This window comes from Macrotis lagotis, chromosome 8 (genome assembly GCF_037893015.1).
Source record: "Macrotis lagotis isolate mMagLag1 chromosome 8, bilby.v1.9.chrom.fasta, whole genome shotgun sequence".
Classification (NCBI taxonomy): Eukaryota; Metazoa; Chordata; class Mammalia; order Peramelemorphia; family Peramelidae; genus Macrotis; species Macrotis lagotis.
This window is the reverse complement of record NC_133665.1, coordinates 69,331,643-69,357,384: the sequence shown is the minus strand read 5'-3', so window position 1 is coordinate 69,357,384 and position 25,742 is coordinate 69,331,643. Positions and strand designations below refer to the sequence as shown.

The 25,742-nt window shown below is 36.8% G+C and overlaps 2 protein-coding genes across 5 annotated transcripts in view; one reads left to right on the top strand and one right to left on the bottom strand.

Moving 5' to 3' along the window:
* ERMP1 (endoplasmic reticulum metallopeptidase 1) overlaps positions 1-18,128 on the top strand; it is a 64,722-nt gene extending 46,594 nt beyond the window's left edge. Inside the window, exons 11-15 of the mRNA XM_074197479.1 lie at positions 3,029-3,181; positions 4,640-4,842; positions 5,528-5,643; positions 9,339-9,502; positions 10,291-18,128. Coding sequence (XP_074053580.1) covers positions 3,029-3,181; positions 4,640-4,842; positions 5,528-5,643; positions 9,339-9,502; positions 10,291-10,455 — 801 coding nt within the window. The 3' untranslated portion in view covers positions 10,456-18,128. The remainder of the gene's footprint in view (positions 1-3,028; positions 3,182-4,639; positions 4,843-5,527; positions 5,644-9,338; positions 9,503-10,290) is intronic.
* Positions 17,672-25,742, bottom strand: part of RIC1 (RIC1 homolog, RAB6A GEF complex partner 1) — a 154,846-nt gene continuing 146,775 nt past the window's right edge. For all 4 annotated transcript variants that reach the window (XM_074197475.1, XM_074197476.1, XM_074197477.1 and 1 more), the window contains 6 exons: positions 25,505-25,641; positions 23,372-23,658; positions 21,927-22,121; positions 21,100-21,277; positions 20,758-20,946; positions 17,672-19,415 (listed from right to left, as the gene is read on the bottom strand). In XM_074197475.1, the coding sequence (XP_074053576.1) occupies positions 19,130-19,415; positions 20,758-20,946; positions 21,100-21,277; positions 21,927-22,121; positions 23,372-23,658; positions 25,505-25,641 (1,272 nt within the window). In that variant the 3' untranslated portion in view covers positions 17,672-19,129. The remainder of the gene's footprint in view (positions 19,416-20,757; positions 20,947-21,099; positions 21,278-21,926; positions 22,122-23,371; positions 23,659-25,504; positions 25,642-25,742) is intronic.

Genomic DNA, 25,742 nt, shown 5'->3' with positions numbered 1-25,742 from the left:
TTCAAATTATTTTCTTGAACTCAATTAAAATCTATTTAAGGAACATATTAAGACTTTAGGGTTACCACAGATACAAAAAAAATTTATGTTTGAATCCTTATTCTGCCACTCCAATGTCCCTAGGTCTCTTTTCTCTCTCTGTAAAATAGGGAGGTTACGGGGCAGGTAGTGGTGCAGTGGATAAAGCACCGGCCCTGGAGTCAGGAGTACCTGGGTTCAAATCCGGTCTCAAACACTTAATAATTACCTAGCTGTGTGGCTTTGGGCAAGCTACTTAACCCCATTTGCCTTGCAAAAACCTAAAAAAAATAGGGAAGTTAATACTTGCTTTTATCTCTGACTGTTATGATCAAAATGAATGAATGAACACACATAATAAAGCTCTTCTTATGTTCTAAGAATTGTCTGTGTTGGGCGTACAAATAGGAAAATAGAGACAACCCCTGCTCTGAAGGCATTCACATTCTATTGGCAGAGGCAATATATAAAGTTGAATTACATAGATGATGGGAAGGTCCAGATTTCCTAAGAGTAAAATTATACGATGAGAATAAGGTCCTAGAATCCTGAACTTATATCAGTAGGTAAGCTGATAGTGCCAGGACAGTATCGGAGTAGAAGGTGAGGTCTGGTCCCTCCTCTATCTCACAATTAGGAATGGAGTTGGTGTCTCCAGTTACCCAAACCATCCAAGACTAGTGGAAGGGATAAAGGGGGACAATTAACTGTCCAGACTAGGAGTAGGAGATGGAGGTAGAGTAACCCTCATCCTGGTAGGACTTCTGCCATTTCTAAAGTGTAATTACACAAAGATGCTGGTAGGAAGATTGAGAGAATACCAGAAAGAATAAGAAGGTAATCCAATATTCTGGAGCAGAGTGACCATGGGCCAAGTCATTTAACTGCTTGAGTCATAGATTCGTTATCTATAAAGTGGGAATACTATTTGTGTTATGTCCTTGTAGGGATGGTGGTCAGCTATGTGCTTTGAAAACCTAAAAGTGTTATAAGATATGAGCTGTACTAACCTGCTTCTCCCATACTTCCTCCCTCCCAGACCTGGTTTAAATTGTTCTTATTTACTGAGTTTCGGGTTATATTAGATGTAAATTTTATGTAATGAACTATTTTGCAATAATATTAATATTGGGAAAATATGAATATCTTCACCTCTTAAATAATTAATTTATTGCTTTCTCCCTTTACTCTGTTATGTCAGTGTTTGTTGGATTTTCCAAAGGAGGTGGGCCTTGAAAACCAACGATGAGGGCAGCTAGGTGGTGTAGTGAATAGAGCACTGGCCCTGGAGTCAGGAGGACCTGAGTTCAAATCCAGCCTCAGACACTTAATAATTACCTAGCTGTGTGACCTTGGGCAACTCACTTAACCCCATTGCCTTGCAAAAACCTAAAAAAGAAAAAAAAAGAAAACCAACCATGAACCTGTATAATATTTTAGAAAACTGAAAGTTGAAACTACTGCTTCAACTTGACTAACTTGTCTTAATTGTTTTTTTCATTCTTTTCTTCCTTGGATTCTGTATAATTGAGATGTCTGAAGTGTGACAATCATGATTACAGAATGGTGAACCATCAAGGATAGGATAGTGCTAGGCTACTCTATCCATATTTACCACCCTCGAACTTAAAGAGAAAAAATTCAGCACCTTGCTAGGAGTATTATATCTGGGGATAACAGTTTAGATTTTAACAATTATGAATAGAAGTTAGATAAGAGATAGGTTTTCTTTGCATGTTATTTATATGGTTTAAGACTGGACAGAATTGCTAAAACCTGGTCTACTTGGGGTTGCTTAGATTGTTTTGGAAATTAAGTCTTCTGATACTTTTACCTTCAACCTGTACTTCCCTATGGGGCTTTGGGGGGTCACTTATCATTTGTGACATGAGGGAGTTAGACTAAACATCTCTCAGGCCCCTTCCAGACTGAGGATACAGATCTATCATCAGTCAGCAAGCAATTATTAAACGCCTCTCCACTGAATCATGTGGAATCGACCTGCCAGCATTGATGTTCCCTGGGTTTTATATAGTTCAGGAGACTCTGGGTCAGATTCCAAGAATGAACCTTCTGCTTGCCACAAGCCCACCAGCAGCAGCCAGGCTGTTAGGGCAAAGACAGACCCTTGTGTTGGTCATTTAAAGCCTTAATGCTCTAGTCTTCTTCCCCATTACTTTCCTTGACACTCATGAGTTTCAGAACCAAGTGTCCTACTTTTTATTTTGTTTATTTTTGTTTCTCTTCCTTATTGATTGGATGTTGATACATAATGGTTACCTGATCTTAAGTGATTTACTTCTCTAGGCTTCTTCTGATTGTTCTCTAAAGGCCCTTTAGTTTTTATTCTGATGGTAATGGTGATAGCTGACATTTTTATAAAGCTTTAAATTTTGCAAGGTCTTTATATATATGCTTTTATTCTCCCAACAACATAGTGAAATATGTGAGTTACAGGAATTATTTTCACTGTTTTATATAGAAACTGAGACTGAGCGAGGTTAAGGGACTTGTTCATGGTTACCCAGCTAGTACATGTCTGAGGTGGGATTTGTACCCTTGGTCTTCTTGACTCCAAGTCCGTCCAGGATGATCTTCCAAATGCCAGTTCTCTGTCAATCATTGACATGCCCTGAAGCTGTGTCCTACAGGCAGTCCTGAATCTAGAAATCGTATGTAAAAAATAAACTCTTTGAGAGAAGTTGACCATTTCATTTGACAATCCCAGAGGCTTCACACAGTGAGTGCACACCCCTTTTCTGACTAGCTGAGGCACTTATGGCTGTTGTGGTCCTGTGCACTTTCTGGGGCTAGCATCCCTCTGTTGGATCCCCTCACACTGTCTCCTCTGTGGTCTGTGTCAAAGGGGTAGTGGATAGTGATGGTTTAGAAACTCCACCTCCTGACATATTTTTGGCATATGGAGGATAAAGTCAATATGAATGCTTTTAGTGGTGACTTTTAACCAGTGATATGTTATTGATAACTATTTTTGTGTTTTGTACTTCAGATTACCTTCATCTATCTTGCCAAAAATACAAAGGTGACGATACTTGCTTTGGCTTCAGTATGTGCAGTTACATTCCTTCTGGTTTGCAGTGGCATTTTCTTTCCCTATAGTGCTGATCCTACTAATCCAAAACCCAAGAGAGTCTTTCTTCAGGTAAAAACAAAACTATTGAAAAACCCCAACCTTTTTTTTTTATTTTAAGATTTTTAGGAAGATTTTGAGCTGCATTAGTTGTCAGGAAACCAGACCTCCCCTTCTTGGTCTGACCTTGCTGATCATTGGCCTTTTGGGTGTATTAAAGTGAGGAAAACACTGAGCAGTAATATGTTCATTATACTTATCAGCTGTACATGAAAGAAAATATTAATTTCCTTTTTAAGATTTTATTTATTTTGAGTTTTACAATTTTTCCCCCTAATCTTGTTTCCCTTTCCCCACTTCCCACAGAAAGCAATTTGCCAGACTTTACATTGTTTCCATGATATACATTGATCCAAATTGAATGTGATCTGAGAGAAATCATATCCTGAAGGAAGAAAAATAAAGTATAAGAGATAGCAAGATTACATAATAGGATAATGGTTTTTTTTCCCCCTAAATTGAAAGTAATAGTCTTTGGTCTTTGTTCAAACTCCACAATTCTTTCTCTGGATACAGATGGTATTCTCCATCGCAGATAGCCCAAAATTGTGCCTGATTGTTACACTGATGGAATGAGCAAGTCCATCAAGGTTGATCATTGCCCCCTTGTTGCTGTTAGGGTGTACAGTGTTTTTCTGGTTTTGCTCATCTTGCTCAGCATCAGTTCAAAATGTTAATTTCCCAGAGATACATATTTACTCAGCCAAATCAGAAAAAGAATTACCAAAATAATATATTTTCAAAATCGTTATATTGGGAAAGTGTGTAAGGAATAGATATTAAGTTTTAATACATAATTGCTATCAATATATTTATAAATTGTCTTATGATAAATTTAAAGTTGTATTTTTCTAGACTGACAACAAATCTGAATTCCCCTAAGCTTTGACAAAATATAGACTGCTTTGCTCAGAAGAATGCTGTTGAAATTGAAGAAAGAATTGCCTTCTGTAGTATCCCATGATATGATAATAGAAACTGATGAATAGCGTAATCCTTACATATTCTTTTGGATAGTTGGAATCCACTGCTCTGTGCTGCTGTGATTAGAGAGCTGCTATAGTACTTGAAGAGGACCTTCCTGTCCCCCTCTTGCCCTGATTTTTTTGTTTGAAGTGATATGAAATATTTAAAAGAATGAAAAAATAGAAGGGAATTAGGAATTTGGAAAATTGAATTAGAGATAAATTGTCTTTGGAAATCAGCTTGGGAAACAAATGAATATGTATCATAGGGAGAAACCTTTTGTTTTATTATTATCATATTAAAGAACCATTTATGGGAAGTTCAGTTTGGTTTCAGAGACTCAAGTTATCTTGGTACTTAACCAACTTTAAAGTTTGTATCATTGTTTAAGAGAACTACATTTTTATTTTTAAAGTTACCTTTTGGTGTGATTCTTTATCCTTTTCCAGATTTTCATAAATTATTTATTTTTTATTAATTAATGTTCTTAAATTTTTTTTAAAGCATTTAACTAGAACATTTCATGACTTGGATGGAAATGTTGTGAAGAAAGACTCTGGAATATGGATTAATGGATTTGATTACACTGGAATGTCTCATATCACTCCTCACATTCCTGAGATCAATGACACCATCAGAGCCCCCTGTGAGGAGTCAGCTCCGCTTTGTGGTTTCCCTTGGTATCTTCCAGTACATTTTTTAATCAGGTTGGTAGGAACATTGTTATTTTTAGGTCCCTTTTTGTATGAAGATTTTCTTATATCTATTAGTGACTCATTGATCCATTATTAAATATTTATGCAATGGAGAATCATAAACCATTTTTACTGTATTTTTGTCATTCAGAATTCTGCTTGTTTTGTGGGATAAAGTTTCTCACTGTGGTGGTTGAGCTTTGTCAACCTCAGGAATTCTCTTTGGGAACTTGGAAAAGGTGCTTCTCTCATGAGATAGCAATTGATCAGGAACCTTGAATCTCATTTAACATGTTCTAAAATAGCATGTTATTTTAGAAAAATAAGAACAGTTCTCTAGGAAGCCATTATGATTGGGAAGGAAGGGAAGTCCTGGCCCAAGTCAAAAAAGAGAGAGCAGTTACAGGGATTGAAGCCTTTTGTATTAACCTGATTTCAAGCAATATATTTTTACTGTTGACTAATTCCTTTGGGTCTTTCAGGACTGCTGCTTAGAATTCTCTCCCCACAGAGAGAATTAAACAGTTGATTTTTGAAATCATAGTTTATTGCCATAGAACTTACTTCATAAATGTGCTAGACATCTTCAGTTCTATAGATGCTGTGCTGAAAAAAATGAACATTATGAACTTAAGATTCCATAATAAATGAAAAGCATTTATTAAAGTCTAAATATGCTTTTTTTTTTCCAAATAAGGAAAAACTGGTATCTTCCTGCACCAGGAGTTTCTCCCAGAAACCCTAGTCAGTTTAGACTTATATCCAAAGAACCAACACCCTGGGAGTCTATGAAGTTGACTTTTGAAGTAACAGGTAAATAAAATTAATTTTCCTTCTTTTAACTCTTTCTTTTACTTGTTGTTTTTTTAATCTAGTCTTACAGCATGTAAGTTTGGAAAGGTTTCTGGTTTTTCTAAAAATAATTGAACCTGGTTAGGATCATCATTTTTCAGGTTAAAATTTGCTACCTTCATTTGATGAGCAGGCTTAAATTCAGCCTTTCATTTGTCACAGCAGAATTATTTTCTTGATCTCATCCCCTTTTGCTGCCTTCTGTGGCTTAAAGCCAATTTAGGTTTCTTTATTTCCTTTGGTAGTTTTAATTATTTTTTGTTTTATTTTATTTTTTTAACATTTTATTTAAGGCAATGGAGTTAAGTGACTTAGCAAAAGTCACATAGCTTGGCAATTATTAAGTGTCTGAGGTCAGATTTGAACTCGGGTACTCCTGATTCCAGGACTGGTATTCTCTCCACTGCACCACTTAGCTGCCCCTATTTTTATTTTTTAAACTTAAATGCAAAATAAGAAAAAAATTGTCATGTGTGCAGCAAAACATAAGAGAAAATTCATAACATAAAGCAATAAATTTCCATTTCAAGCCTATATAATAAATACTACACATTGCATTTAAAATTGTCCATCTTTCTTTGCTGCTTTGTGGATTTTTCTTCTGTTCTCTGCTGTGCCCTGTTTACTCTCCCCCCCCCAAGTTACTAATGTATATACATCTACATCCACACATAATACACACACACACATACACAGACACATTCAATACACATACATACAATATATATTTATCATTTATATATATATATATCCATATTTACACCCATACACACGTTCATCCACATATATACTTAGATATATGTATAGATATCCATATTCATTGACATCTATATATTTGATTTGTGTTTCCTTCATTTTTATAACATTTTCTGAAAGCAACAACCCCTCCTCACTCCACTTTGCTTCTGCTAGCTACTTTGACCTCCTATTCCTTAACCTACTTCTAAGAATCGCTCTCTAACCATTCCCTTCCATTGATCTACATACCCTATACACCCACTCCCCATTGATCTATACCTTTATCCTGTTTCCTTACCCTCTAACTCAGTACCTTCTCTATCCCTTCCTCTTAATTCTTTCTGAATTTAAAGAGCTTATATACCCCTTTGTATGTATCTGCATGAATATATTGTTCCCTATTTAACCCATTCCAATGAGAGTAAGTTTCTAGATGTACCATCTCTTTTTTCCCATCTAATTCCTCTGTATCAATTCTTACTTTCACATCTTTTTTTGTATAAACTGATAATTCTTTTTAATCTTTTCCTATACCATTTTACTTTTAAGAATCCCATCCTACTCAGCTCTACTCCAATCTTTCCTTCCAACTACCCAATTCCTAACAACAGTCTTGGACATATGGCTTACATTTCCACATACAGAAAGTAAACAATTTGTTTTTATTGATTCTCTTGAAATTAACCTTTAATGGTTACCTTATAATTCTTGAATATTGTTTGCCAATTTTTCTAATAAGTTCAGTTTGCAACAAAATTCTAAAAGTCTGCCAATTCATTGAATGTTCATTATTTTAGTTTCAGAATTATGCTTAACTTTGCTAGGTAAGATATTTTTGACCACAGCCCTAGTTCTTTTGCTCTTTTATATGTAGTGTTCCAAGACCTGTGGTCTTCCTTTTTTTCCCCCCAATTATTTATTTATTTATTTTGGGTTTTGCAATTTTCCCCCTAATCTCTCTTCCCTCCCCCCACCTCCCACAGAAGACAGTCTGTTAGTCTTTACATTGTTTCTTTGGTGACCTGGGCACTAATATAGGCTGTGCTAGGTCTTGTATAATTCCAGTCGTCACTCTTATTTTTTTCTTGTTGCTCTCCTTAGCATAAGGGTTTTGGAATTTGGTTATAATATTCCTGTCAGTTTTACTCCTAGAATCCCTTTCAACTGGTAATCAGTGTATTTTTTTCTATTTCTACTTTCCTCTCTCATTAACACTTCAGGACAATTAAAAAATTATTGTATTATTGTGTCAAGATTATTTTTTTGATTGTAGCTTTCATATGATCTGATTATTCTTAAATTTTTTTCTTCTTGATTTATTCTCCAGATGGTTTTTTTTTTTGCAAGGCAAATGGGGTTAAGTGGCTTGCCCAAGGCCACACAGCTAGATAATTATTAAGTATCTGAGACCAGATTTGAACCCAGGTACTCCTGACTCCAAGGCTGGTGCTTTATCCTGGGTTGTTTTTCTTATGGAGTAGTTCACATTTTCTTCTATTTTTTCATTCTTTATATTTTGCTTTATTAAGATTCTGGATCTCTTTTTCTACTTGACTTTTCATAATTTTTTTGTTTTTCTTAGATTTTTTTTTAGGCTTTTTTTTCAGTCTCTCTTATTTGGTTTTTAAAGTCTTTTTTTTGAGATCCTCTATGAATTCTTTTTGAGTAATTTGGCATTGCTCTTTGAGGTAGGAGAGCTTTTTTTTTTTTTAGCTTCTGTATCTTCCTCTGAAGGTCTTCTCTAGTCTCATAGTAATTGTCTGTGGTCGTGTTCTTTCTTCTTTGCCTGCCTGCTCATTTTTAATTTAATTTTTTTTTAATTTTTAGCATCTTATTGATATATTCACCTTTAGTTCTGGCATGTGGGGGATGGTTCTTCTGGCCTCTGGATCTGTGTCCTAGCTCCAAACTCTGCACTCACCTGCCCCTCAAAGCCACTGTTCCCTCCTCTGCTCACTGTACTGGAAATAATCTTAGTCTCTGATAAACCCTCCAGGAGATATAACTTCAGTTCTCCCCTCTGGCCTGGAACCAAAATGGAGAACTCCGTGCTCTAACAGTCAACAGCCAACATTGTCCCTATACCTCTGCCTCTGCTCTCCTTGGGTGTGTGCTGGTTCTTCTTGCCCGGGGCCGTATCTTATCTGCAGAGCTGGACTTGGCATCCCTTATTAGCACAGGTTCCCTCTTTCCCCTGCTCAGACACCCAATTCCTCTGGAAGTGAGAATCCTGTGGCTGAGGCAGAGTCTGCCTCCCACCCCAGCCACCTCTGGAGGCCTTGCTAGCCTGGAGGTGTTTATAATTTAGTCCATCTGAACCTTGGTCCAGTCATTTTTCTTCAGATCTTCTCTGGTTGCCCCAGGAGGGCCACCTTTCTGCCTCATCTCTTTATTTTTGCCTCTCTCTGTATTCATCCTGAGCTGCTTTTTTTGAGTTGTTTGTGGAGGAAATCTGGAGAGTTTAGAATTTTATGACCTTCTCCGCCATCTTCCCAGAATACTTTCCTTTTATAGCTTTATTTCAGGACACTGCCTAATGTGGGAATATTTGTCATTTCTGTAATGTGGATTTGTTCTTTGAAAATGGGTACAAACTCCAAATCATAGTTGATGCCTCTCCTTATGGTTGGGGGTTTGTGTTGAGTATTGTGTGTTTGTGTGTGTGTGTGTGTGTATGTGTGTGTGTGTGTGTGTGTATGTGTGCGTATAAATATATATTTATATATATATATATTATATCAGTCTTCTTAAACTCATTTTCACTGACTATTCCTTCTGAATGCTATAAAAATGATTTTTTAGGGTGAGTCAAAACATATTGAACACTTGTAGTTTGGTTTGGGTAGGAGAATGCTGTCTTTTTTTACCACTATAATTTTCCTTAGTCAATCTAAATTATTCCACTTTTCATTTTATAGGTCCTAGTCACATGTCATTCTATGTTCGAACACATGAAGGATCAACCCTTTTCAGATGGTCTCTTGGCAATGGTACACCAATTACTAGTAAAGGAGGGGATTATTTTGTATTTTATTCTCATGGACTACAGGCTTCTCCCTGGCAATTCTGGATTGATGTGCAGGTGGGAAGAAGAAAATTGATTTTGCTTTAAATTTCCCAGTACTTTTTATCTTCAGAAATTTTTCTGGCATTGAATTTGTTTTCATTGAACTTAATTAGGCCATATGGGTTAAAATTATCACAATGGAGATAAAATGATGTTTCAAGTGACTGGGGGTTCCAGAAGGAAAGTGGCATCTCTTTGTGCTTAAGAATGATGTTTACAGACCTGTGAAATGGTCTGCCTGAGTTGGAATTAATTTAAAACAGAATGAAATCACCCAATACTTAACTTTGTGTAGGTTCCATCCATGTGAGATGCCTGGGGTGATTTACTTTTTTTGTTTAATTGTGTTTCAATTCAAGTTGAAGAGCTTCATGATGGTGGATTTCCCTCATCCTCATGGAGAGCATGACTAGCACAAGACAGAGCAGTTTGGTTGTAAACTTTACCTTATTTGGCTAAAAAATTTATTTAAAGATAAATTATTTAAAAAATTCTTGCAACAGGACATCATTGAAAGTACTCCTCCAGCAGAAGAGTTAGCTACTGGCACATGCTTGATAACAAAATGCTATTTTTCTTTCCATTCTAATATGTAAACTACACATTTAATGTTAAATTCCCTCATCTTTCTGGCTCACTGAGGCTCTTTGACCAGTAAGTAGCTCAGAGTGCAGATATATAGACATTTAATTCTCCCCACTGCTTCCCATTTAGGTAAATTTAAATTTATTTGACGTGAAATGCTTAGGTCAGATTCAGGGGGACCAAACGCTAAATGAAATCTGCCCCTTTCTCTCTTACAGGTCTCAGAAGAACATCCTGAAGGAATGGTCACTGTGGCCATAGCTGCCCATTACTTTTCTGGAGAGGACAAGAGGTCTCCCCAGCTGGATGTCTTGAAGGGCAGGTTCCCAAACTGGACATTTCCTTCTGGTTGGGTTTGCACCTATGACCTGTATGTGTTTTAATCTCCTCTGTCAGGTTGTTGGAATACGGCTGGTGCCATCCTTCATTTCTGCGGGACATGGAGTGTGACCTGAGGAAGGGAGGGGGCCTGATTCCACAGTTACTGTTAGGTGCGCTCTGTGGCTTTCAAATGTGGTATGGAAACAGAACTTCAACTTGGGGGGGAACCCCCACTTGACAAACTCAGTTTTACTCTTACTTGCTCAGTTAGAAGAGAAGCTGAGAAGAGCTTCAAGCAGCAGAACCCTTGAGGGCATGTGGGGCTGTGGCCTTTTTTTTGATTCTTGAAATTGCCAGGGAGTGAGGTCTATGTGATATTGCCAGTGCAAGGGTGTCTCATTTTATGGGACCTTTTTTTAAAAAAAAAGGGAAAAAACACTATTCTAGTATAAATTATTGCCCTCAGGATCATGTAGAAATTAGGTGATGTTGAATTAATGTTATGGAGAGACATAGCATTTCTGATTTAAAGCCATAGAGCATTTTTGTATTGTTCAGTGGGTGGAACAACATAAAGTGGTGATTCTCATTAGAACTGAGCTGCATAGGGGATGCTATGCCTGTGTGAGTGGCTGAAGTTGAACAGATGATCTCTCCAAGTTGCTTTCCAGTTCTAATGAACTGAAGAGTGTCCATGCATTACTGCACTTGGAATATTCACCTTTATTGGGAATTGCATGCCAGTGTCTTGGATCACCATTGCGTATATTGGCCTTGGTGTTTTCAATGCCTTATATTCTCTTAGAAATCTGTGTACCTGCTCTTGAATATACCATTTTTTAGGGAATGGAGAAGCCAAGTTTTCCTTTGGGTTCTTTTCAGAGTACTATTAGTACTGGGTCCAGACTGAGATTGATGCACGGTGACCCTGACTGCCTTCATCTAAGCACTGAGCTACCCTGTTGAACTTTTTTTTTTAATGTGGTTGAATATTTTATAAATATTTATTCTGATTTCTTTATTATGTAGGATTAATTTTTCTGGGTTATTCTGCATCTTTTAGATGTTTATTTATGCAAAAGATACTGCACTGGGTTCATGTTGCATTCTATTGTGTGATTAGTTCTGTAAACCCATTCCTTTATTGTCTAGCATGACTAGTTTTTCTTAAGTTTGAACTTGTTTTTGGTGAGATTGGACATACTGTGAAAAGGTGATAGTGCCCAGGAATTTGATATTTGATTTGTGAAGTGCTTTTTCATTTTGCAAAAAAAAAATTTATATAGTTCTCCAGCAGTATAAATGTCTTGGTATGTATTGAGTCCCTGTAGCAGACAGATTTAAGCCGATTGATTGTAAATTGTACTAGATTTTCCCTAAGTAAAAATAAAAAAGAGGGCACAAACATACTTGAGTTTTAAGCACACAGGACTACAGACTAAAAATTTATTTGTTTTATTGAGGTAAGTGGATGAGGCCCCTTGATTAAAGGTGAAAAAGAGATGTGTCTACCCTTCTGACAGGAGCATAGTCTGTACATCCCATTGTAGTGGAAGTACATGGGAAAGAAAGAGCAGTTTGTTTTCACAAGCTGGGGACCACAGAAGAGGATAGATTGCTTAAGCCTTCTCTGGAGGTTGCCTCAACTCACTCAATATGTGGCTCATTCCAACTAAAGCAGACAGTATGACTACCTGAATACTTTTTGGAGGCTTGACTTCTTCTGAGACACCACACTTCCTTTCATAACCCACTTCAAAAGGCTGCAGAATCTGTATCTGGCTTCCACCAGATCTTTTGATGATAATTCATTTCTGATTTTGTGTTGCTGTTTGCGGTATTTGGGAAATAGCTGTTGTAGATAATTCTATTCCACTGTCAGGAAAATGAGATGGATAGAACAAAGATTCTCTAGAAATTGTTAAATAGGTACAGATATTCTGTTCTTGTGCTTAATCTGAAATCCAAAATAAATGATTAGATTTATTATTAGAAATAGATATAGGGTGGCTAGGTGGTGCAGTGGATAAAGCACCAGCCCTGGAATCAGGAGTACCTGGGTTCAAATCCAGTCTCAGACACTTAATAATCACCTAGCTGTGTGGCCTTGGGCAAGCCACTTAACCCCATTTGCCTTGCAAAAAAACCCAAAACCCTAAAAAAAAAAAGAAATAGATATAACTATCCTAGAAAGCAAAATAATATTCCCCCCTATGAGTTTGTCCTGAATAAGGAAGGATGCTGCTACTCACTTTTGGTGGTAATCATGATTTTCTTCTTTACTTTTTGGAATATTTGTCCTTTTAAAAAATTAGTTTTCATTTCATTGTGTTGATCATTATGAAATTTGGCTGTCATAGGAGTTGGGCTTTTCAGGTGGTTAGTAGAGATACCCACTAGTTTATTAGAATGTTATTGCAAAGATTCCATTTATGCATTATATGCCAGAAATGTTCAAATAAATAAAACACTCAGCTGTAAGCACATTGAGCTGTTCTTGTCAGATCAGTAGCATCTGGAATAAATGAACTCATTCATATTTTTTAGAGCCTCTGATAAAGATCATTTCAGTGACTATTTTTGAAAAAGATCTTTTAAAATCACAAAAAAATTCTCTATTTTACTCAGCATTTTAGCTGTAAGTAGCACAATGTCTGAGGAAAGTGTGAAGAAGGGTGGCTTAGTTATTTCTGAATTTTACATTGTGCCTCTGAATGATTGTCACATGCAGTTTCCTGTTGTCACAGTTTAACAAATGTAAATAAGCATGTTTTGAAACCCTTAAAATGTTACCACTGAAGCAATAATTGTGTGCACGTTTGAGGAATAGATAGCCAGCTTGCTGACTCAGGAAGCCTTCTTTATAAAAATAAATATACAAATTGTGGTATGTGCACATGCACACACACATATATACACACATATAAACAAACACACGACACACATGATTGTTGATTTGAGTCGTCTGGTTGAAGATTTACTTGCTGCCTTATGTTACTTATACTTTTTAACAACCTGCTTTCTTTTTATAGGAAAACATTGTTTAACCTCTGAAATTCTTCTCCCATCTTCTACCCACTCCTTTTCCCCTCCATTCTAGGGTTGTATAAGTTTTTTAAAACCTGTTTTGTTCATAAAATTGCAATTAAAATATAATTATGGTTGCTCTTTAAGGTGAATGATGTGACCAAAGAACATGACATTTTAACTGGAATGTGTATTATGGTAGGACTTTTTACCTTTGATTGCAACTGTATATCTCAACTTCATAGAAGTTAAAGTCAAGTATTTGAGAATTACTAGTTGCTTAGCTGCAGTGAATTGGAGGGCATTGCTACTGTTAAATCAATATTCGAAGTGTTAATTTTTTTTTAAATAAAGGGATAGTAAAAATGAGTTGAGGCTCAACTAGTTAACCATGTTTTATTCCTTTTCTCTTACCATCCTACCTTCTGCCATTCATGTTTGTTCTGGAAACCCTCCCTGCAAGTTCTCAACTTGTCATTAAAAGTTAAAGCAATTAAGGTCCTGTATTAATTATACATCTTCACCCTAGGAAACAATAGCAAAGTACAGATTCATACACATATATGTTGCTTGGTTTTGTCTGTATTTGGGGGGGGGGATTGTTAAACCTTTATTATCTTTGGAAAGGCCATCAGGTTGATATTCTAGATTTTGACTATTTGTGCTTCACAGAGGACAAAATTGTTATCATCTATAATAATTTTTCTTCCAAATCTGCCTTTAAAAATCACATAAAAACTCAAAATAATATTTAGTTTTTCTTTCGATGCAGAATGCAAAATATATTTCTGTTCAGTGGGGGCTTTCAAGAGCTGAACTTGGTAGAGAACCAGGATCTCTGGGAAAAAGAATCAGAGATTTTGTGCTCACTAGAAATTTCTTTTCATTCTTCATAGAAATTGTGTAAGTTCAGATAATGGGTGGCTATTTGATCATATTTTCTAAGAGACAGTAAGGATGGGGTAAGATTTTAAAAGCAATGGTATAAGATGAAATTCCTACTGTTTACACAATATGGTGCTTGATAGATGATAATAGTATTTATATGATCACTTTAAGGTTTGCAAAATACTTTACCTATCTCATTTGATACTTATAGCAATCCCATGAGATAGGAGCTGTTATCCTTATTTTATAGGTGGGAAACCCGAGCTGAGAGAAGTGTAATGTTTTACCCTGATTCACTCAGCTGATACCTAAGATAGAATTTGATTCCAAGTCTTCTTGACTCCCAAATCCAATCCTTCATCTTTTCTGCAACTGTCTTCACATGAAAATGTAAAAGGGACAGTTAATGCAAATAAATACTATTTGGCAGTTGTGGGTAGTGGAGTATATTAGAAATATAAATTTCAAGATCCCTAGAAAAATTTGAAGCATGGGAGTGTTCATTTTTGTTTATATTTTCTGATAGGCTATAGAGTAAAGACCACCTGTTGAGTCCACTCTTTTTATAGGTGAAATGACACCATGGTTCAAGGTCATGCAGGTAGGTATGGATTTGTACTTAGGCCTTTTAATTGTTAAATTCAGTGTCCTCACTATGGGGAAGGTCCCACTGAAGAGGCAGCAGTGTTTGCCATTCTGTTTCTGTTTGGCATGTAGTAAGCAATATTGATAAGTCTATTGGATAGGTCGTCTGAGCCTTGAAGAATTTCTGTAGGGAAGGGAAAGGGCTAAACTTACGAGTGTATGGAACAGGCTAAGTACTGAATAAGAGAAGAGTATTCTGAGTCATCTGGAACATGGTGAGCACGAGAAGGAGTAGCATGAAATAAGGCTGGGAGGTTAGGCCAAAACCCTGTTGTGAAAGGCCTTAAATGCTGGGCAGGCTGGGTGTTCTAATGTTATGGTTGGACATATAGAAAGATTATTTGGACAGTCATGTCTTTGAAGAGATGAGGTCAGTAGATCAATTAGGAACAGAGTTCATGTGTCACTCAGCTGAGGACTTGTCATTATTTCTCCTTTCTCTTTAAACTAAATATTTTGAGTGAATTCTCATTAAGAATTTTGAATTGATAGAAAGGAACTCAGCAATAGTCATATTCCAGAAGTGCTCAATCACCAGCTTCCTTGCTTGCAGACTTCCAATATCTGGAAATTCAATACCTCTTAAATTAGACATTATTCTATTTTCCTTTTGCTTCTCTAACTTTCATCCTTAGGTCTTAAGTTTTATTGTCTTCAGTATCCATCTCTTTTACATGACATCTCTGAGAATTTGAAAACTAACCATTTTCATTCCTAAGTTTTTCGTATTTTGTTAAATGTCCCCAGTTCAGTTTCCCTAGATTTAGAAAAGATAGGGGCTTTGGAGGTCATTTAGTGGTACCAATATATTACATTTTCTAAGATTTAATTATGGGTAACAGATTTAGCTGGAGATATGCTGTAGCACTTTGCATCTATTGGTAAGTTTTATGACCCCCGCAAATCAAGGTAGGCTTTTCTAAATATTAAATATTCTGTATGTTTGGGCTATATTAGTTCCTAGTCATTAATTAAAGCACAAATTAGTTGCCACTTTTGAATGGACCTGGGGGAGGGTGTAGTATGTGGGAAGGTGTCTTTTTTACTTTAAGAGCAACAGAAAGCCTTAAAAAGTTCAAAATAGCAATTTCATCTAATTTCTCTCGTAGCTAGTCTGTATTGGCAGTGTTGTAAAAAATATGGGAAGACCAGAGGTTAGGATATTCTTAAAGGCCTTAGTATTTATGAGCATTTGGATAACATGTACTTTAAAAACATGTTTTTTGAATTTTTTTAGTTCACAATTATATGATTAAAAATTCGCACCATTTTTGAGAAGCAAATGCTAATAACTGCTCCAGAGAAATCTTCAAATTTGGTCATTTTTCAAGTTTTAGCCTACTGCATGGATTATTATTGCTTGGATTGTTTTAGTCCCTAGTAGCTCTAAAAGGTACATTTGCAGTAAAGAGTACCTGTATCATGTAAATAGCTCATTATAGATTGTAGGCTTTTTTGATTTCTCCCCTTAAAAAAGTCTTTCCATTCTTTAGAAGTGCTTGCATAGATGTTTGTCATTTATTTAAGTGCATTTTAAGTTTAGCATAGAGAATTGATTTCGCTTTTTAGTTTAGTTTGCTAAGATTTCCTGAGGGAACACACTAAATTCCTGGCAGTGATGTTTTCTTCCATGTGTCTGGGGGAGGGGGGAGATGCACAAGATAGTCAGAGTTAAGTGACTTGCCCGGGGTCATGCAGTTATTGTGAAGCTGAATTTGAACCCTGGTCGTCCTGACTCTAGCGCTGGTGCTCTATCTACTGCAACACCTATCTGCCCCCATGCATCTTTTTAGAACAGACTTAAGTAACTCCCACAAAGTTGCATATTATCATAGGGAGGATTTGAATCTAGATTTTCAGGCAAACTTCATCTGTAGCACATAACTGCTTGAGGGCATCAGCAGAATATATTGCTTAGTAGCTACTTCTAAAAACACATGTAGTACATGAATAGAGAGAGTATAATTTCCACTATCAATTGTCAGATAAGATCAGGTCCCTAGAATGGTTTTATTTTGCTCTTAAGTATACAATTAAAAAATAGGCATATTAAAGAAATTGTAATAAAGATCGAATCTATCCCAAATATTTTCTTATGTTTATATAATGGTTGTAGAGCAGTCAGTTTAGGAGTAGAGAAATTACAACATACATATTTATATTTAAGATATGGCTTAAACAAGTGGATATGTTTTCTGTACAATAAGTCAGTCAAAATAATAATTTGAAATTTTTTATTAAAGTATATATAACAAATTTATTACTGGAGAGAGAAAATAAACCTGTAAACTTTGCAGAATCTTATCTTTCAAGGCCTCCTAATTTTAATTCATCAGAAATAAATTTGCATCTTTTATTATATAGAGATGTGGGATTTAATATTATTGCACATTCCAAAAGAACACAACTATCAAGCTCTTCTTTTCCTAGGGCATTAAGAAAGATCATTTCATGGAATTAAGATTGTAATTGCTTTCAAGTCTGTGTTGTGACTCCTAGCTCTTCCACCCCAGACAGTAAGTTGCCCTTTGTAGTAGCAAAACTGAAGAATTTTCTCAAAATGTTTTAAATATTTACTTTGTCACTCATGTGCAAGGTTCTGTCTGCTTATGAGCATAGAGCAAAATATGAATGGTGTTTGAAACTCAAAACTAGCACCACAGGACCCAAGTACCAATAATCACTTAAATTCCACCCAGCCAGGAATTTTATTATTTGATATTATTGCACTTGTGATATATAAAAAGTAACAGCAAATTATCAAACTAAAATAATTTCATATCTATTTGATGATTTGAGCTAAAATGGTCTTAAGTCTTTCTTACAATAGAAAACTACGATAAACCTTGATAGTTTGTGTTTGCTCTAAGAGCAAGCAAAGACAGGACAGCTCTATTTTTCTGATGTATGCTTATAACCACACTACAAGAATAGTGTCTTAACTGGGTGGAAGGAATTTGGTCCACATCAATCAAATACATTGTCATTACAAAAATAAATTTTTTTTTTATAAAATAATGTTGCATTCCTTTGTTCAAATTGCACAGTACAAACAAGCTATCTAAATTAATACTGTTGTAAGATATTTAGTATTACATTGTGGTATAATATAGGCTGCGATGAAAGTACCATAAAGCAACTAAGGATTAATATAGTCATGTTTCCATTGCATTATATGAAAAGAAAAATGGTTTCCTTACCCAGAAATACATTATAAAATGCTTGTAAAGTGACAGTGAAGCAAGCATTGTTTACATTACTGATGCTTAGTAGCAATGATACAGGATAAGCAATTGTATTTACAAAAAAAAAATCCATTTTTAATCCATTTACAAAAGCAATAAATAAGAACCTCCACCAATTTGCATCAAGCCTTTCCTCACTGTCTGTCTTCATGATTAAAGTATCAGGCTCTGTCTCTTATTACCAGGTCCATTGGGGGAGAGACTTAATTCAAAGCATGTCATGAGTACAGAGTAATGAAAACCTTACAAACTATGATACAAAACTTCAAGTAGAGAAGCAGCTCCTTTGAAAGTATTTACAAATAAGACTATTTACAAAAAAGATACACTTTTTTAGTACAAAATATTTTTGTAGTATCCAACAGCATAATTCATGAGGATTCTTTAGACCCTGGCTTGTCAGCCCTCAACTGGGTAAAATAGGTGTGAAACCTTTAAAAAGTTCCAGTTCCTGGGTTGAATAGATTAGTTTCAAGCCATTTGTGGTGTCTCCATGAGCTCTGGCACATAATTCACTTATGAGCGTGGTCCTCTCCAAAGTGTATCAGGAAGTCAAATTCACAGACAGCTGATGTAATGATGACACTGAGTGGTTTTGGAAACAAACCACCTGCTGCAAGAATAGACAACACATTTAGGCTAATGGAGAACCAACCCTATAGTTTGTTATTAATAGTTCTAAACCCTTAAAAATAAAACCAGATATTCTCATGTACATCTGTACAATAATCTTTATTACTTTGCAGCCTAAAAAACATTTTTTTATGAAAGAACATTTATTTGAAATCACATTATTCATGGATTCAAACAAATTTCTTTGAGTTTAAAAAGTAGTTGGAACAGATTTCTCCCCTTTAAAAATCATCTGATTCACGGTGTCCTTAGTCACACTCTGTTAATACTGCCCTTGGTGACAGAAGCTCCTCTCCCATTAGGAGATTAGACAGTCATAAGTCCCATCCTGAAAAGGTTCTTCATCCTGGGTCCCAGCCATAGTGCCTTCGTTCCAGTTGGCAGCACTGGTGTTGCCAGCCTCCCCTGGAGGGCTGCTGCCGTGGCCCACGGAGCTCCTGCTCTCCTCAGCCCTGGGGCTGGCAGTCTGTTCAGGAACCTTGCTTGCAGGTTGAAAGGCTTCGGGCTGAATCTGTTCTTCTGTGATATCACTTAGTCTCTGGAGTTGTGGCTTAATGATATTTAAAAATGGCTTGTATCCAGGGCTACAGAGACAAAGGAATTCAATGAACAAACCAAATAAATACAACTTTGCTTCCAGACACACACACACACACACACACACACACTACACACACATTCTCTCTCTCTCTCTCTCTCTCTCTCTCTCTCTCTCTCTCTCTCTCTCCATATTATTTCTGTGCTTGTGCTTCCTTCCCTGCATTAAACTGTAAACTCCTTCAGAGAAAGACCTATTGTCATATTTCTAAGATAGTGACTTCAAAATAGAGACTTTTAGAAAATGTTTGCTGCAAAATTTGATGCTGCATTTTATCATCTTAGAATCACTAGTTATTTATAAACAGTCAAAGTGACCAGGTAGTTTTCAGAAAAAGAAATCCAAGCAGCAAGGAATGTCACTTGAACAATATTCTAAATCACTATTGTTTCTTAGAGAAATGCAAACATAAACAAGAACAAGAACCTAGCAATCAGTGGCTAACACTGACAAATGCTGGAGGGAGTGTCAAAAAATAGGTACAAGAATGCACTGTTGGTGGGGTTTACACAGTCCACTCATTCTAGAGAACAAGGGACCACAAAACTTTTGACCCCACAATGCCATTACTAGATCTCTATCACAAAGAACAAAGAAAAGAGAAAAATGACTTCTTTGTACAAAAATATTTATAGTAGCTCTTTGTGTGGTGGCAAGAATTGGACATCAATTAGGGAATAGCTGAACAAGTTGTGGAAATGAAGGGGAGGTGGTTTCAGAAAAAAACTGCATAGACTGACATAAGGACGATTAACTATGGAAAAACTTGGCACTAGTACAGTGATGCAAGACAATTCCAAAGGACCCATTATGGAAAATGCTGTTCACTCCTAGAGAGTATTGATAAAATTCTGAGAGCAGAACATACTTTTTAAATACTTTAAAAAGGGAAGGTGCAGAACAGGAAGAGAATTTGTAACTAAAAATAAAAAAATCCTATTTTTTAAAAAGTAACTTATTTCTCTCCTAGCCTAGTTCTGCACACCACACTATAGTGGCAATGTAATGCTGAACATGCAATTGCTATGAAAATGCTGTGTTGGTGTACTTTTTTCCCCCCTATTTTAAAATTTTTAGTTTTTTAATCCCTTTCCATGGAATAATTACAGCTTTTTTGACATTCTCCATTAAAATAACAAAAGCCAAAAAAAAGACATGAACAGAACTTGAGTTGAGCTTGGTTTTACATAACATTTTCCCATTAAATAGTATTCTGTAAATTTCTCTATGGAAATGCTATATTAACTCATAAAATGAAGCTGTTTTTAGCATTTAATGTGCAAGACAGTTCATCAAAAGGGAAAACTCAGTGGAGGTTGTCAACTTACCAATCTGTAGAAGCCCATCTGTCTATAGCATGTAGCCCAGTTTTTATATTCTGCAATATCTCTCCATCTACCTCTGAAGATTGTGTCAGACCAAACACCTGATTAATTATAGAAGGTTCTCGAAGGATAAGGCCTATAACAATGCACCAGTCCAGACATCCTGCCTCCATGAAGATATGCAGCAAATACCTGTACAAAAGAACAGAATCAGTGTGCTAGAACACTGTGTTTTTCACAATGAAAAACAAATGATGCAGAAAAGAGCTATTCCTTCCTTCTGTTGTTATCCATATATAGCTAAAAAATTTTTCCTCTACTCTCAAGCAAGACAATGAGACTCACCGGAGCTGGACCTGGGATTTATGTGGCCCTTTACTGGCCAGCTCCATAGAGATGTGTTCTAGCTCTGATTGTGTTAAGCTTAGAGTAGAGAAATTTTCATCCACCATCATCCAGTCACCATCTACCATTGAGCTGGTTTCAGTGAGGTCTGTGGCTGAACCAATACTGCATTCATCCCCTATGAAAGAATTTACAACAGTTATCAATGGCCCCACTAAGATGATACCTTAAGGATTTTGAGGCTGACATTAAAACATTAATGGAAGATTTATCAAACACTAATTAAATAAAAACCCAGGACATCAAAAACAATAATTCATGTTTCTACGGAACTTTTCAGGTTTACTTTCTACACAATACTGTAAAGTTGGTAGTACAAATATATACCTTTTATAGCTAGTTAATAAGCTTTTGAAACAGCTTTAGGCTGAAATTCATTTACCTTTGTATAACTCAAGTAACACTGACAAAAATATTAGTCAAAGTGAAGAGACTGGTATGCACTGTTTATATTTCCAGCTTAATGGTAACTACGATTTCTAGTTTTCCTCTTTAATGTGTCCAATGCCCATTTTTAGGGCTGTATCACAACATTTTCTGTTGGAAACATGAGAGATTAGAGCCTGAACCAGTTCGATAAAGACTGCTCATTTGGAAATGCAGCTTAAATATATTACAACAAGCTTTTAGGTAAGTCATTCCTATCAAAATTTTGTATTATAAACCAATTTTCAATTTTCCTCAAAATCTTTTTTTATCCTTTGCCAATGATGGCAAAAAGGTTTATTCTATCTCCAAAGAAAGATTTGATGTAAAATGGCATATACCTTTATTTAATAAAGGTGAAAGGAAGGCATCATGTGTTTGTGGTCCATGGGATGAGGTTGTATCTATCTCCTGGTGGGTGGAACCAATGCTTCCAAGCCAACTCTGACTTCTTGGGGCACTAGGCACTGCAGTATCCGTTTCAAGGTTTAAAAAAGGGTCAGCTGACTGAGACTTTAATAACTGTTCTCCCCCACCTGGGTAGAAACAAAAATTGTAGGATTCACATTGCTTTCATCCAGAACAAATGCTTATATCGTGTTGCACCATAACTTTATTACTTTCCATTTCATCCCAGTACCTCATAATTACACACCCATGTTTTGTTGAATTGAAAACCCTCAAAAAGTCCACAGCAAACTTTTATGTGAGTATATATGCATTTATGTGTGATATGTAAGGTCAATATAAAATGCCTTATTTATCCCCAAGAACAACCCAATGCTTCACACTCAAATCAGTTGTTATATTAAGGCAACACCAGGGAATATTAACAATGACTATGTGAGGGCAGCTAGGTAGCTGGCCCTGGAGTCAGGAGGACCTGACTTCAAATTTGACCTCAGACACTTAATAATTGCCTAGTTGTGTGGCCTTGGGCAAGCCACTTAATCCCACTGCCTTGCAAAAAACTAAAAAAACAAAACAGTGACTATGTGGCCAAAATATCAGACCACATGTCAACAAAATAAGCAAAAGAATATGATGTAAATTCATATTATGCAAATTCAACTCCCTTGGCCCCAAGAGATGGGGGGTGGTTTGAACTGGCTATAGTAGTAATTTTATATAAGGAACAACTCTCTTCTGGTCATATACTGGAAGCACTGGAATAAATGATATCAATGATTTTTGAGATAATGTGGAGATCATAAAAAGATTTCCTTAATGTTATTTGGCAGGAATATCAATTACGTTTTCATAAAAGGTAATTATGAATAGACTTTATAAAAACCAGTTGTAATTAAAATGTTTTAGCCCTTTGTTTCTTCATCAGTCAACACAAATTTATTAAATTGCAAGGCTGACTACCAAACACTGTTCCCTCAGAATAATTCTTCTGATTAAGAAATCTTAAATAGTTTAAAAGTTGTAATGTAAAGTAATTCCTCCTCAAAATTCTCCCATTATTTTAGCTCTCTCATGTCCAGTAGTCTAGTTCAAGGGGTAAATGTCCCCAGCAGAGGGCACTGGGTGTTGAGTGTTAGTCTATTGGTCAGGGACATTTAGCCATCTCTACTATTGACTCGTGGTTCTGGGCAGATGGTCGAGGAGGGGAGGATGGCAGAAACCGATGGTTGGTCTTGGCTTCTAAGTGTGGTTGCCCTGTGATGTGGATGCAAGTAGTGTAGCTTTTATAAGAATATGGCCAAGGACTTAAGAATGAGCAAATTTTCCCCAATATCCATCAGCAGCAGCTCTGTGGGTGCAGAAGCCAGATTGTTACCTATTCGGTATTTTCCATTCTTGAATGGTGAACTGATGGAAGAAATGGGAATGACTGGGAATGGCCACAGGAAATCCTTGTGGAGTCTCTTCAGAGCAATTACAAAATCTTCCACTCTGGCGGCTCTGGTGCGCTCCTTACACAGCCAGCCAATCAGTTCAAAGCCTAACTGGGCAGCAAAGCATCCGAGGTCTTTTAGTCGAACTTCTTCCAAGAGGCGCCGAGCATGTCTCCAGAGCATCATATCAATGTACATATTTTCAGCTGAGTCACTGTCTTTGCTCCACCTGAGAATGAGTAAAGGAGGAAGGTAGGGCACAATTCTAAAGAATGTATGTAACAGCGATGAGATGCTATTAGCACCATCTGGGGAAACAACATAGGACAAAGCATTGAGCCTGCAGAAGTGGAAAGAGAAGACCCAAACTCAATGATTTCTTCAGTGCTCAGCATTGGGAACTAGTCAGAGGTAATGAATCTCTCCTTGTCTATCCAGAGGCTATGATGCCAGTGTGCTGCTCCCAGGTCTCATCCCACTGTTTACAGGGGGGTGGGGGGGTGACTCCAGTTTGTGCCCTAGTTCTCTCCAGCTCTGGCAGCCTCCTACCATAGGGGGCTCATTGGGCTTCCCTGGCAGCTGGGCTTACCACTATGTACCACATACTGTCCACAGTACTGATTTTGCTGGGTATTTCCTGATTTCACACACTGTTTACAAATATTAAATAATGAGGTTGAACAACACTTTGGCCCCTGATGTTATTTGGAGTTTGAAGGTAGCTTTACCAACATATGCTGGCAATTATTTTGGCAATTATTCAGAATAACTGCCAAAATAAAGTTCATAAAGCCTTTATAAATGAAAAAGAGAAAGTTGCCAAAAGATGTGGCTATACTGGGGAGTCCAAGTATAGCCAAAGGGCCTGAGATCATTAGGGGGCTAGCATTCGTTATTTTTCTAAAGTCTTTTTAAATACACTGTATATAAGGCTGGAGAGGGCCTGAGACATCACTGGAGTCCAAATACACCAGACCTGCACAGGATCCAAGGTCAGGGGCAAACCTGAAATTCAAATGCAGGTCTTCTGTCCTGAGTCCAGCTCTCTTTTCACTAAATCACTTCTTACTATTTAGGAAAAAGACCCAAACCCCAAATCCAGAGTGTTTCCTACGTGTATAAGTATCAGTAAGGTGCTACAATAAATACTAAGAATGTAGATGCTGAGGAGGAGTGAGTATCATGACAAGATTAGGGCGGAAAAGAAGGATACAGAAATGACAGTTGAGTGCTAGCAAGGGCCATCCCAGCCCTTCTGGAGCAGTGTGGTGCTTCTCTGTTCTGTGGCTGACCTTTGAGGTAGTGATGGGAGGGGATGGTTTCCTCTTCCTCCTCCTCCTCCTCCTCCTCACTGCTCCACCAGAGGGCAGTCAAGGCATAGTATGTAAAGAAGCTTTGGAGGAAAAAAATTGTGAAACTACTGGCCAAAAAATAGTTTGGAAACTGTCGGTTTTAATTATTATTATTCATTTTATCTCTGTCCAAACTCTCCCATTCCAAAGGAAAATAATCACTATCACCAGCACCCTTTTTCTTTCTTCTGTTTCTTCACCTGCTATTCTCATCCTTCAGTCAACAGTACTCATGAGTGCTAAGAGGCAAAGCTATTAGGTGAGGAAGAAAGTGGGAAAGAGAAAGGAATCCTAACTATGTATGGTTTAGGGTGGGTCGAGAAGAAGAAAATTAAAATTTAGAGTCAAAACATTTCCTCAAATGACACTCAGTTACTCAAATCCTCCTAACTACCTGCCTGCCATACATGAAAGTATCTACAGAGGACTACTGGGTAATATAAATCCTGGAGTACTAGGAGTCACAGTGGATGGAGCAGTGGGGCAGGAGTCAGGAAGACCTGAGTTTAAATCTGGCCTCCGTTAATGACTAACTGTGAGATCACTTCTTTCTGCCTCAGTTTCTTTGACTACAAAATGAGGATCACAGCTTCCAGTGAGGATCAAATAATATTTGTAAAGTGCTTAGCATAGAGACTGACACAAAAATGGCCCTTAATAGATGCTTAGTTTCTTCATTCTCCTTTCCAATTCTTCACTTCTGTTGACTTGCCTTCAACTTACCTTTTCCCTGAAGGACCAGAAGGCATACTGAGAGTTTTCTGCAAATTCAGTTTGCTAGCAGGCAAGGTTTCGGCTGACTGTGACAAACTAATGCTTCGGTTCCTGAAGAACTCAAATCCACCACTTGAACTGGGTTCCTAAATGCAAATGCCCACAAGACAAAGAAAAGGGAGCTTGTAAGGAGCAATGCCAATGAACAGAAGACAAGTGCTGAGAGGTGAAATGCTACCACATTCTT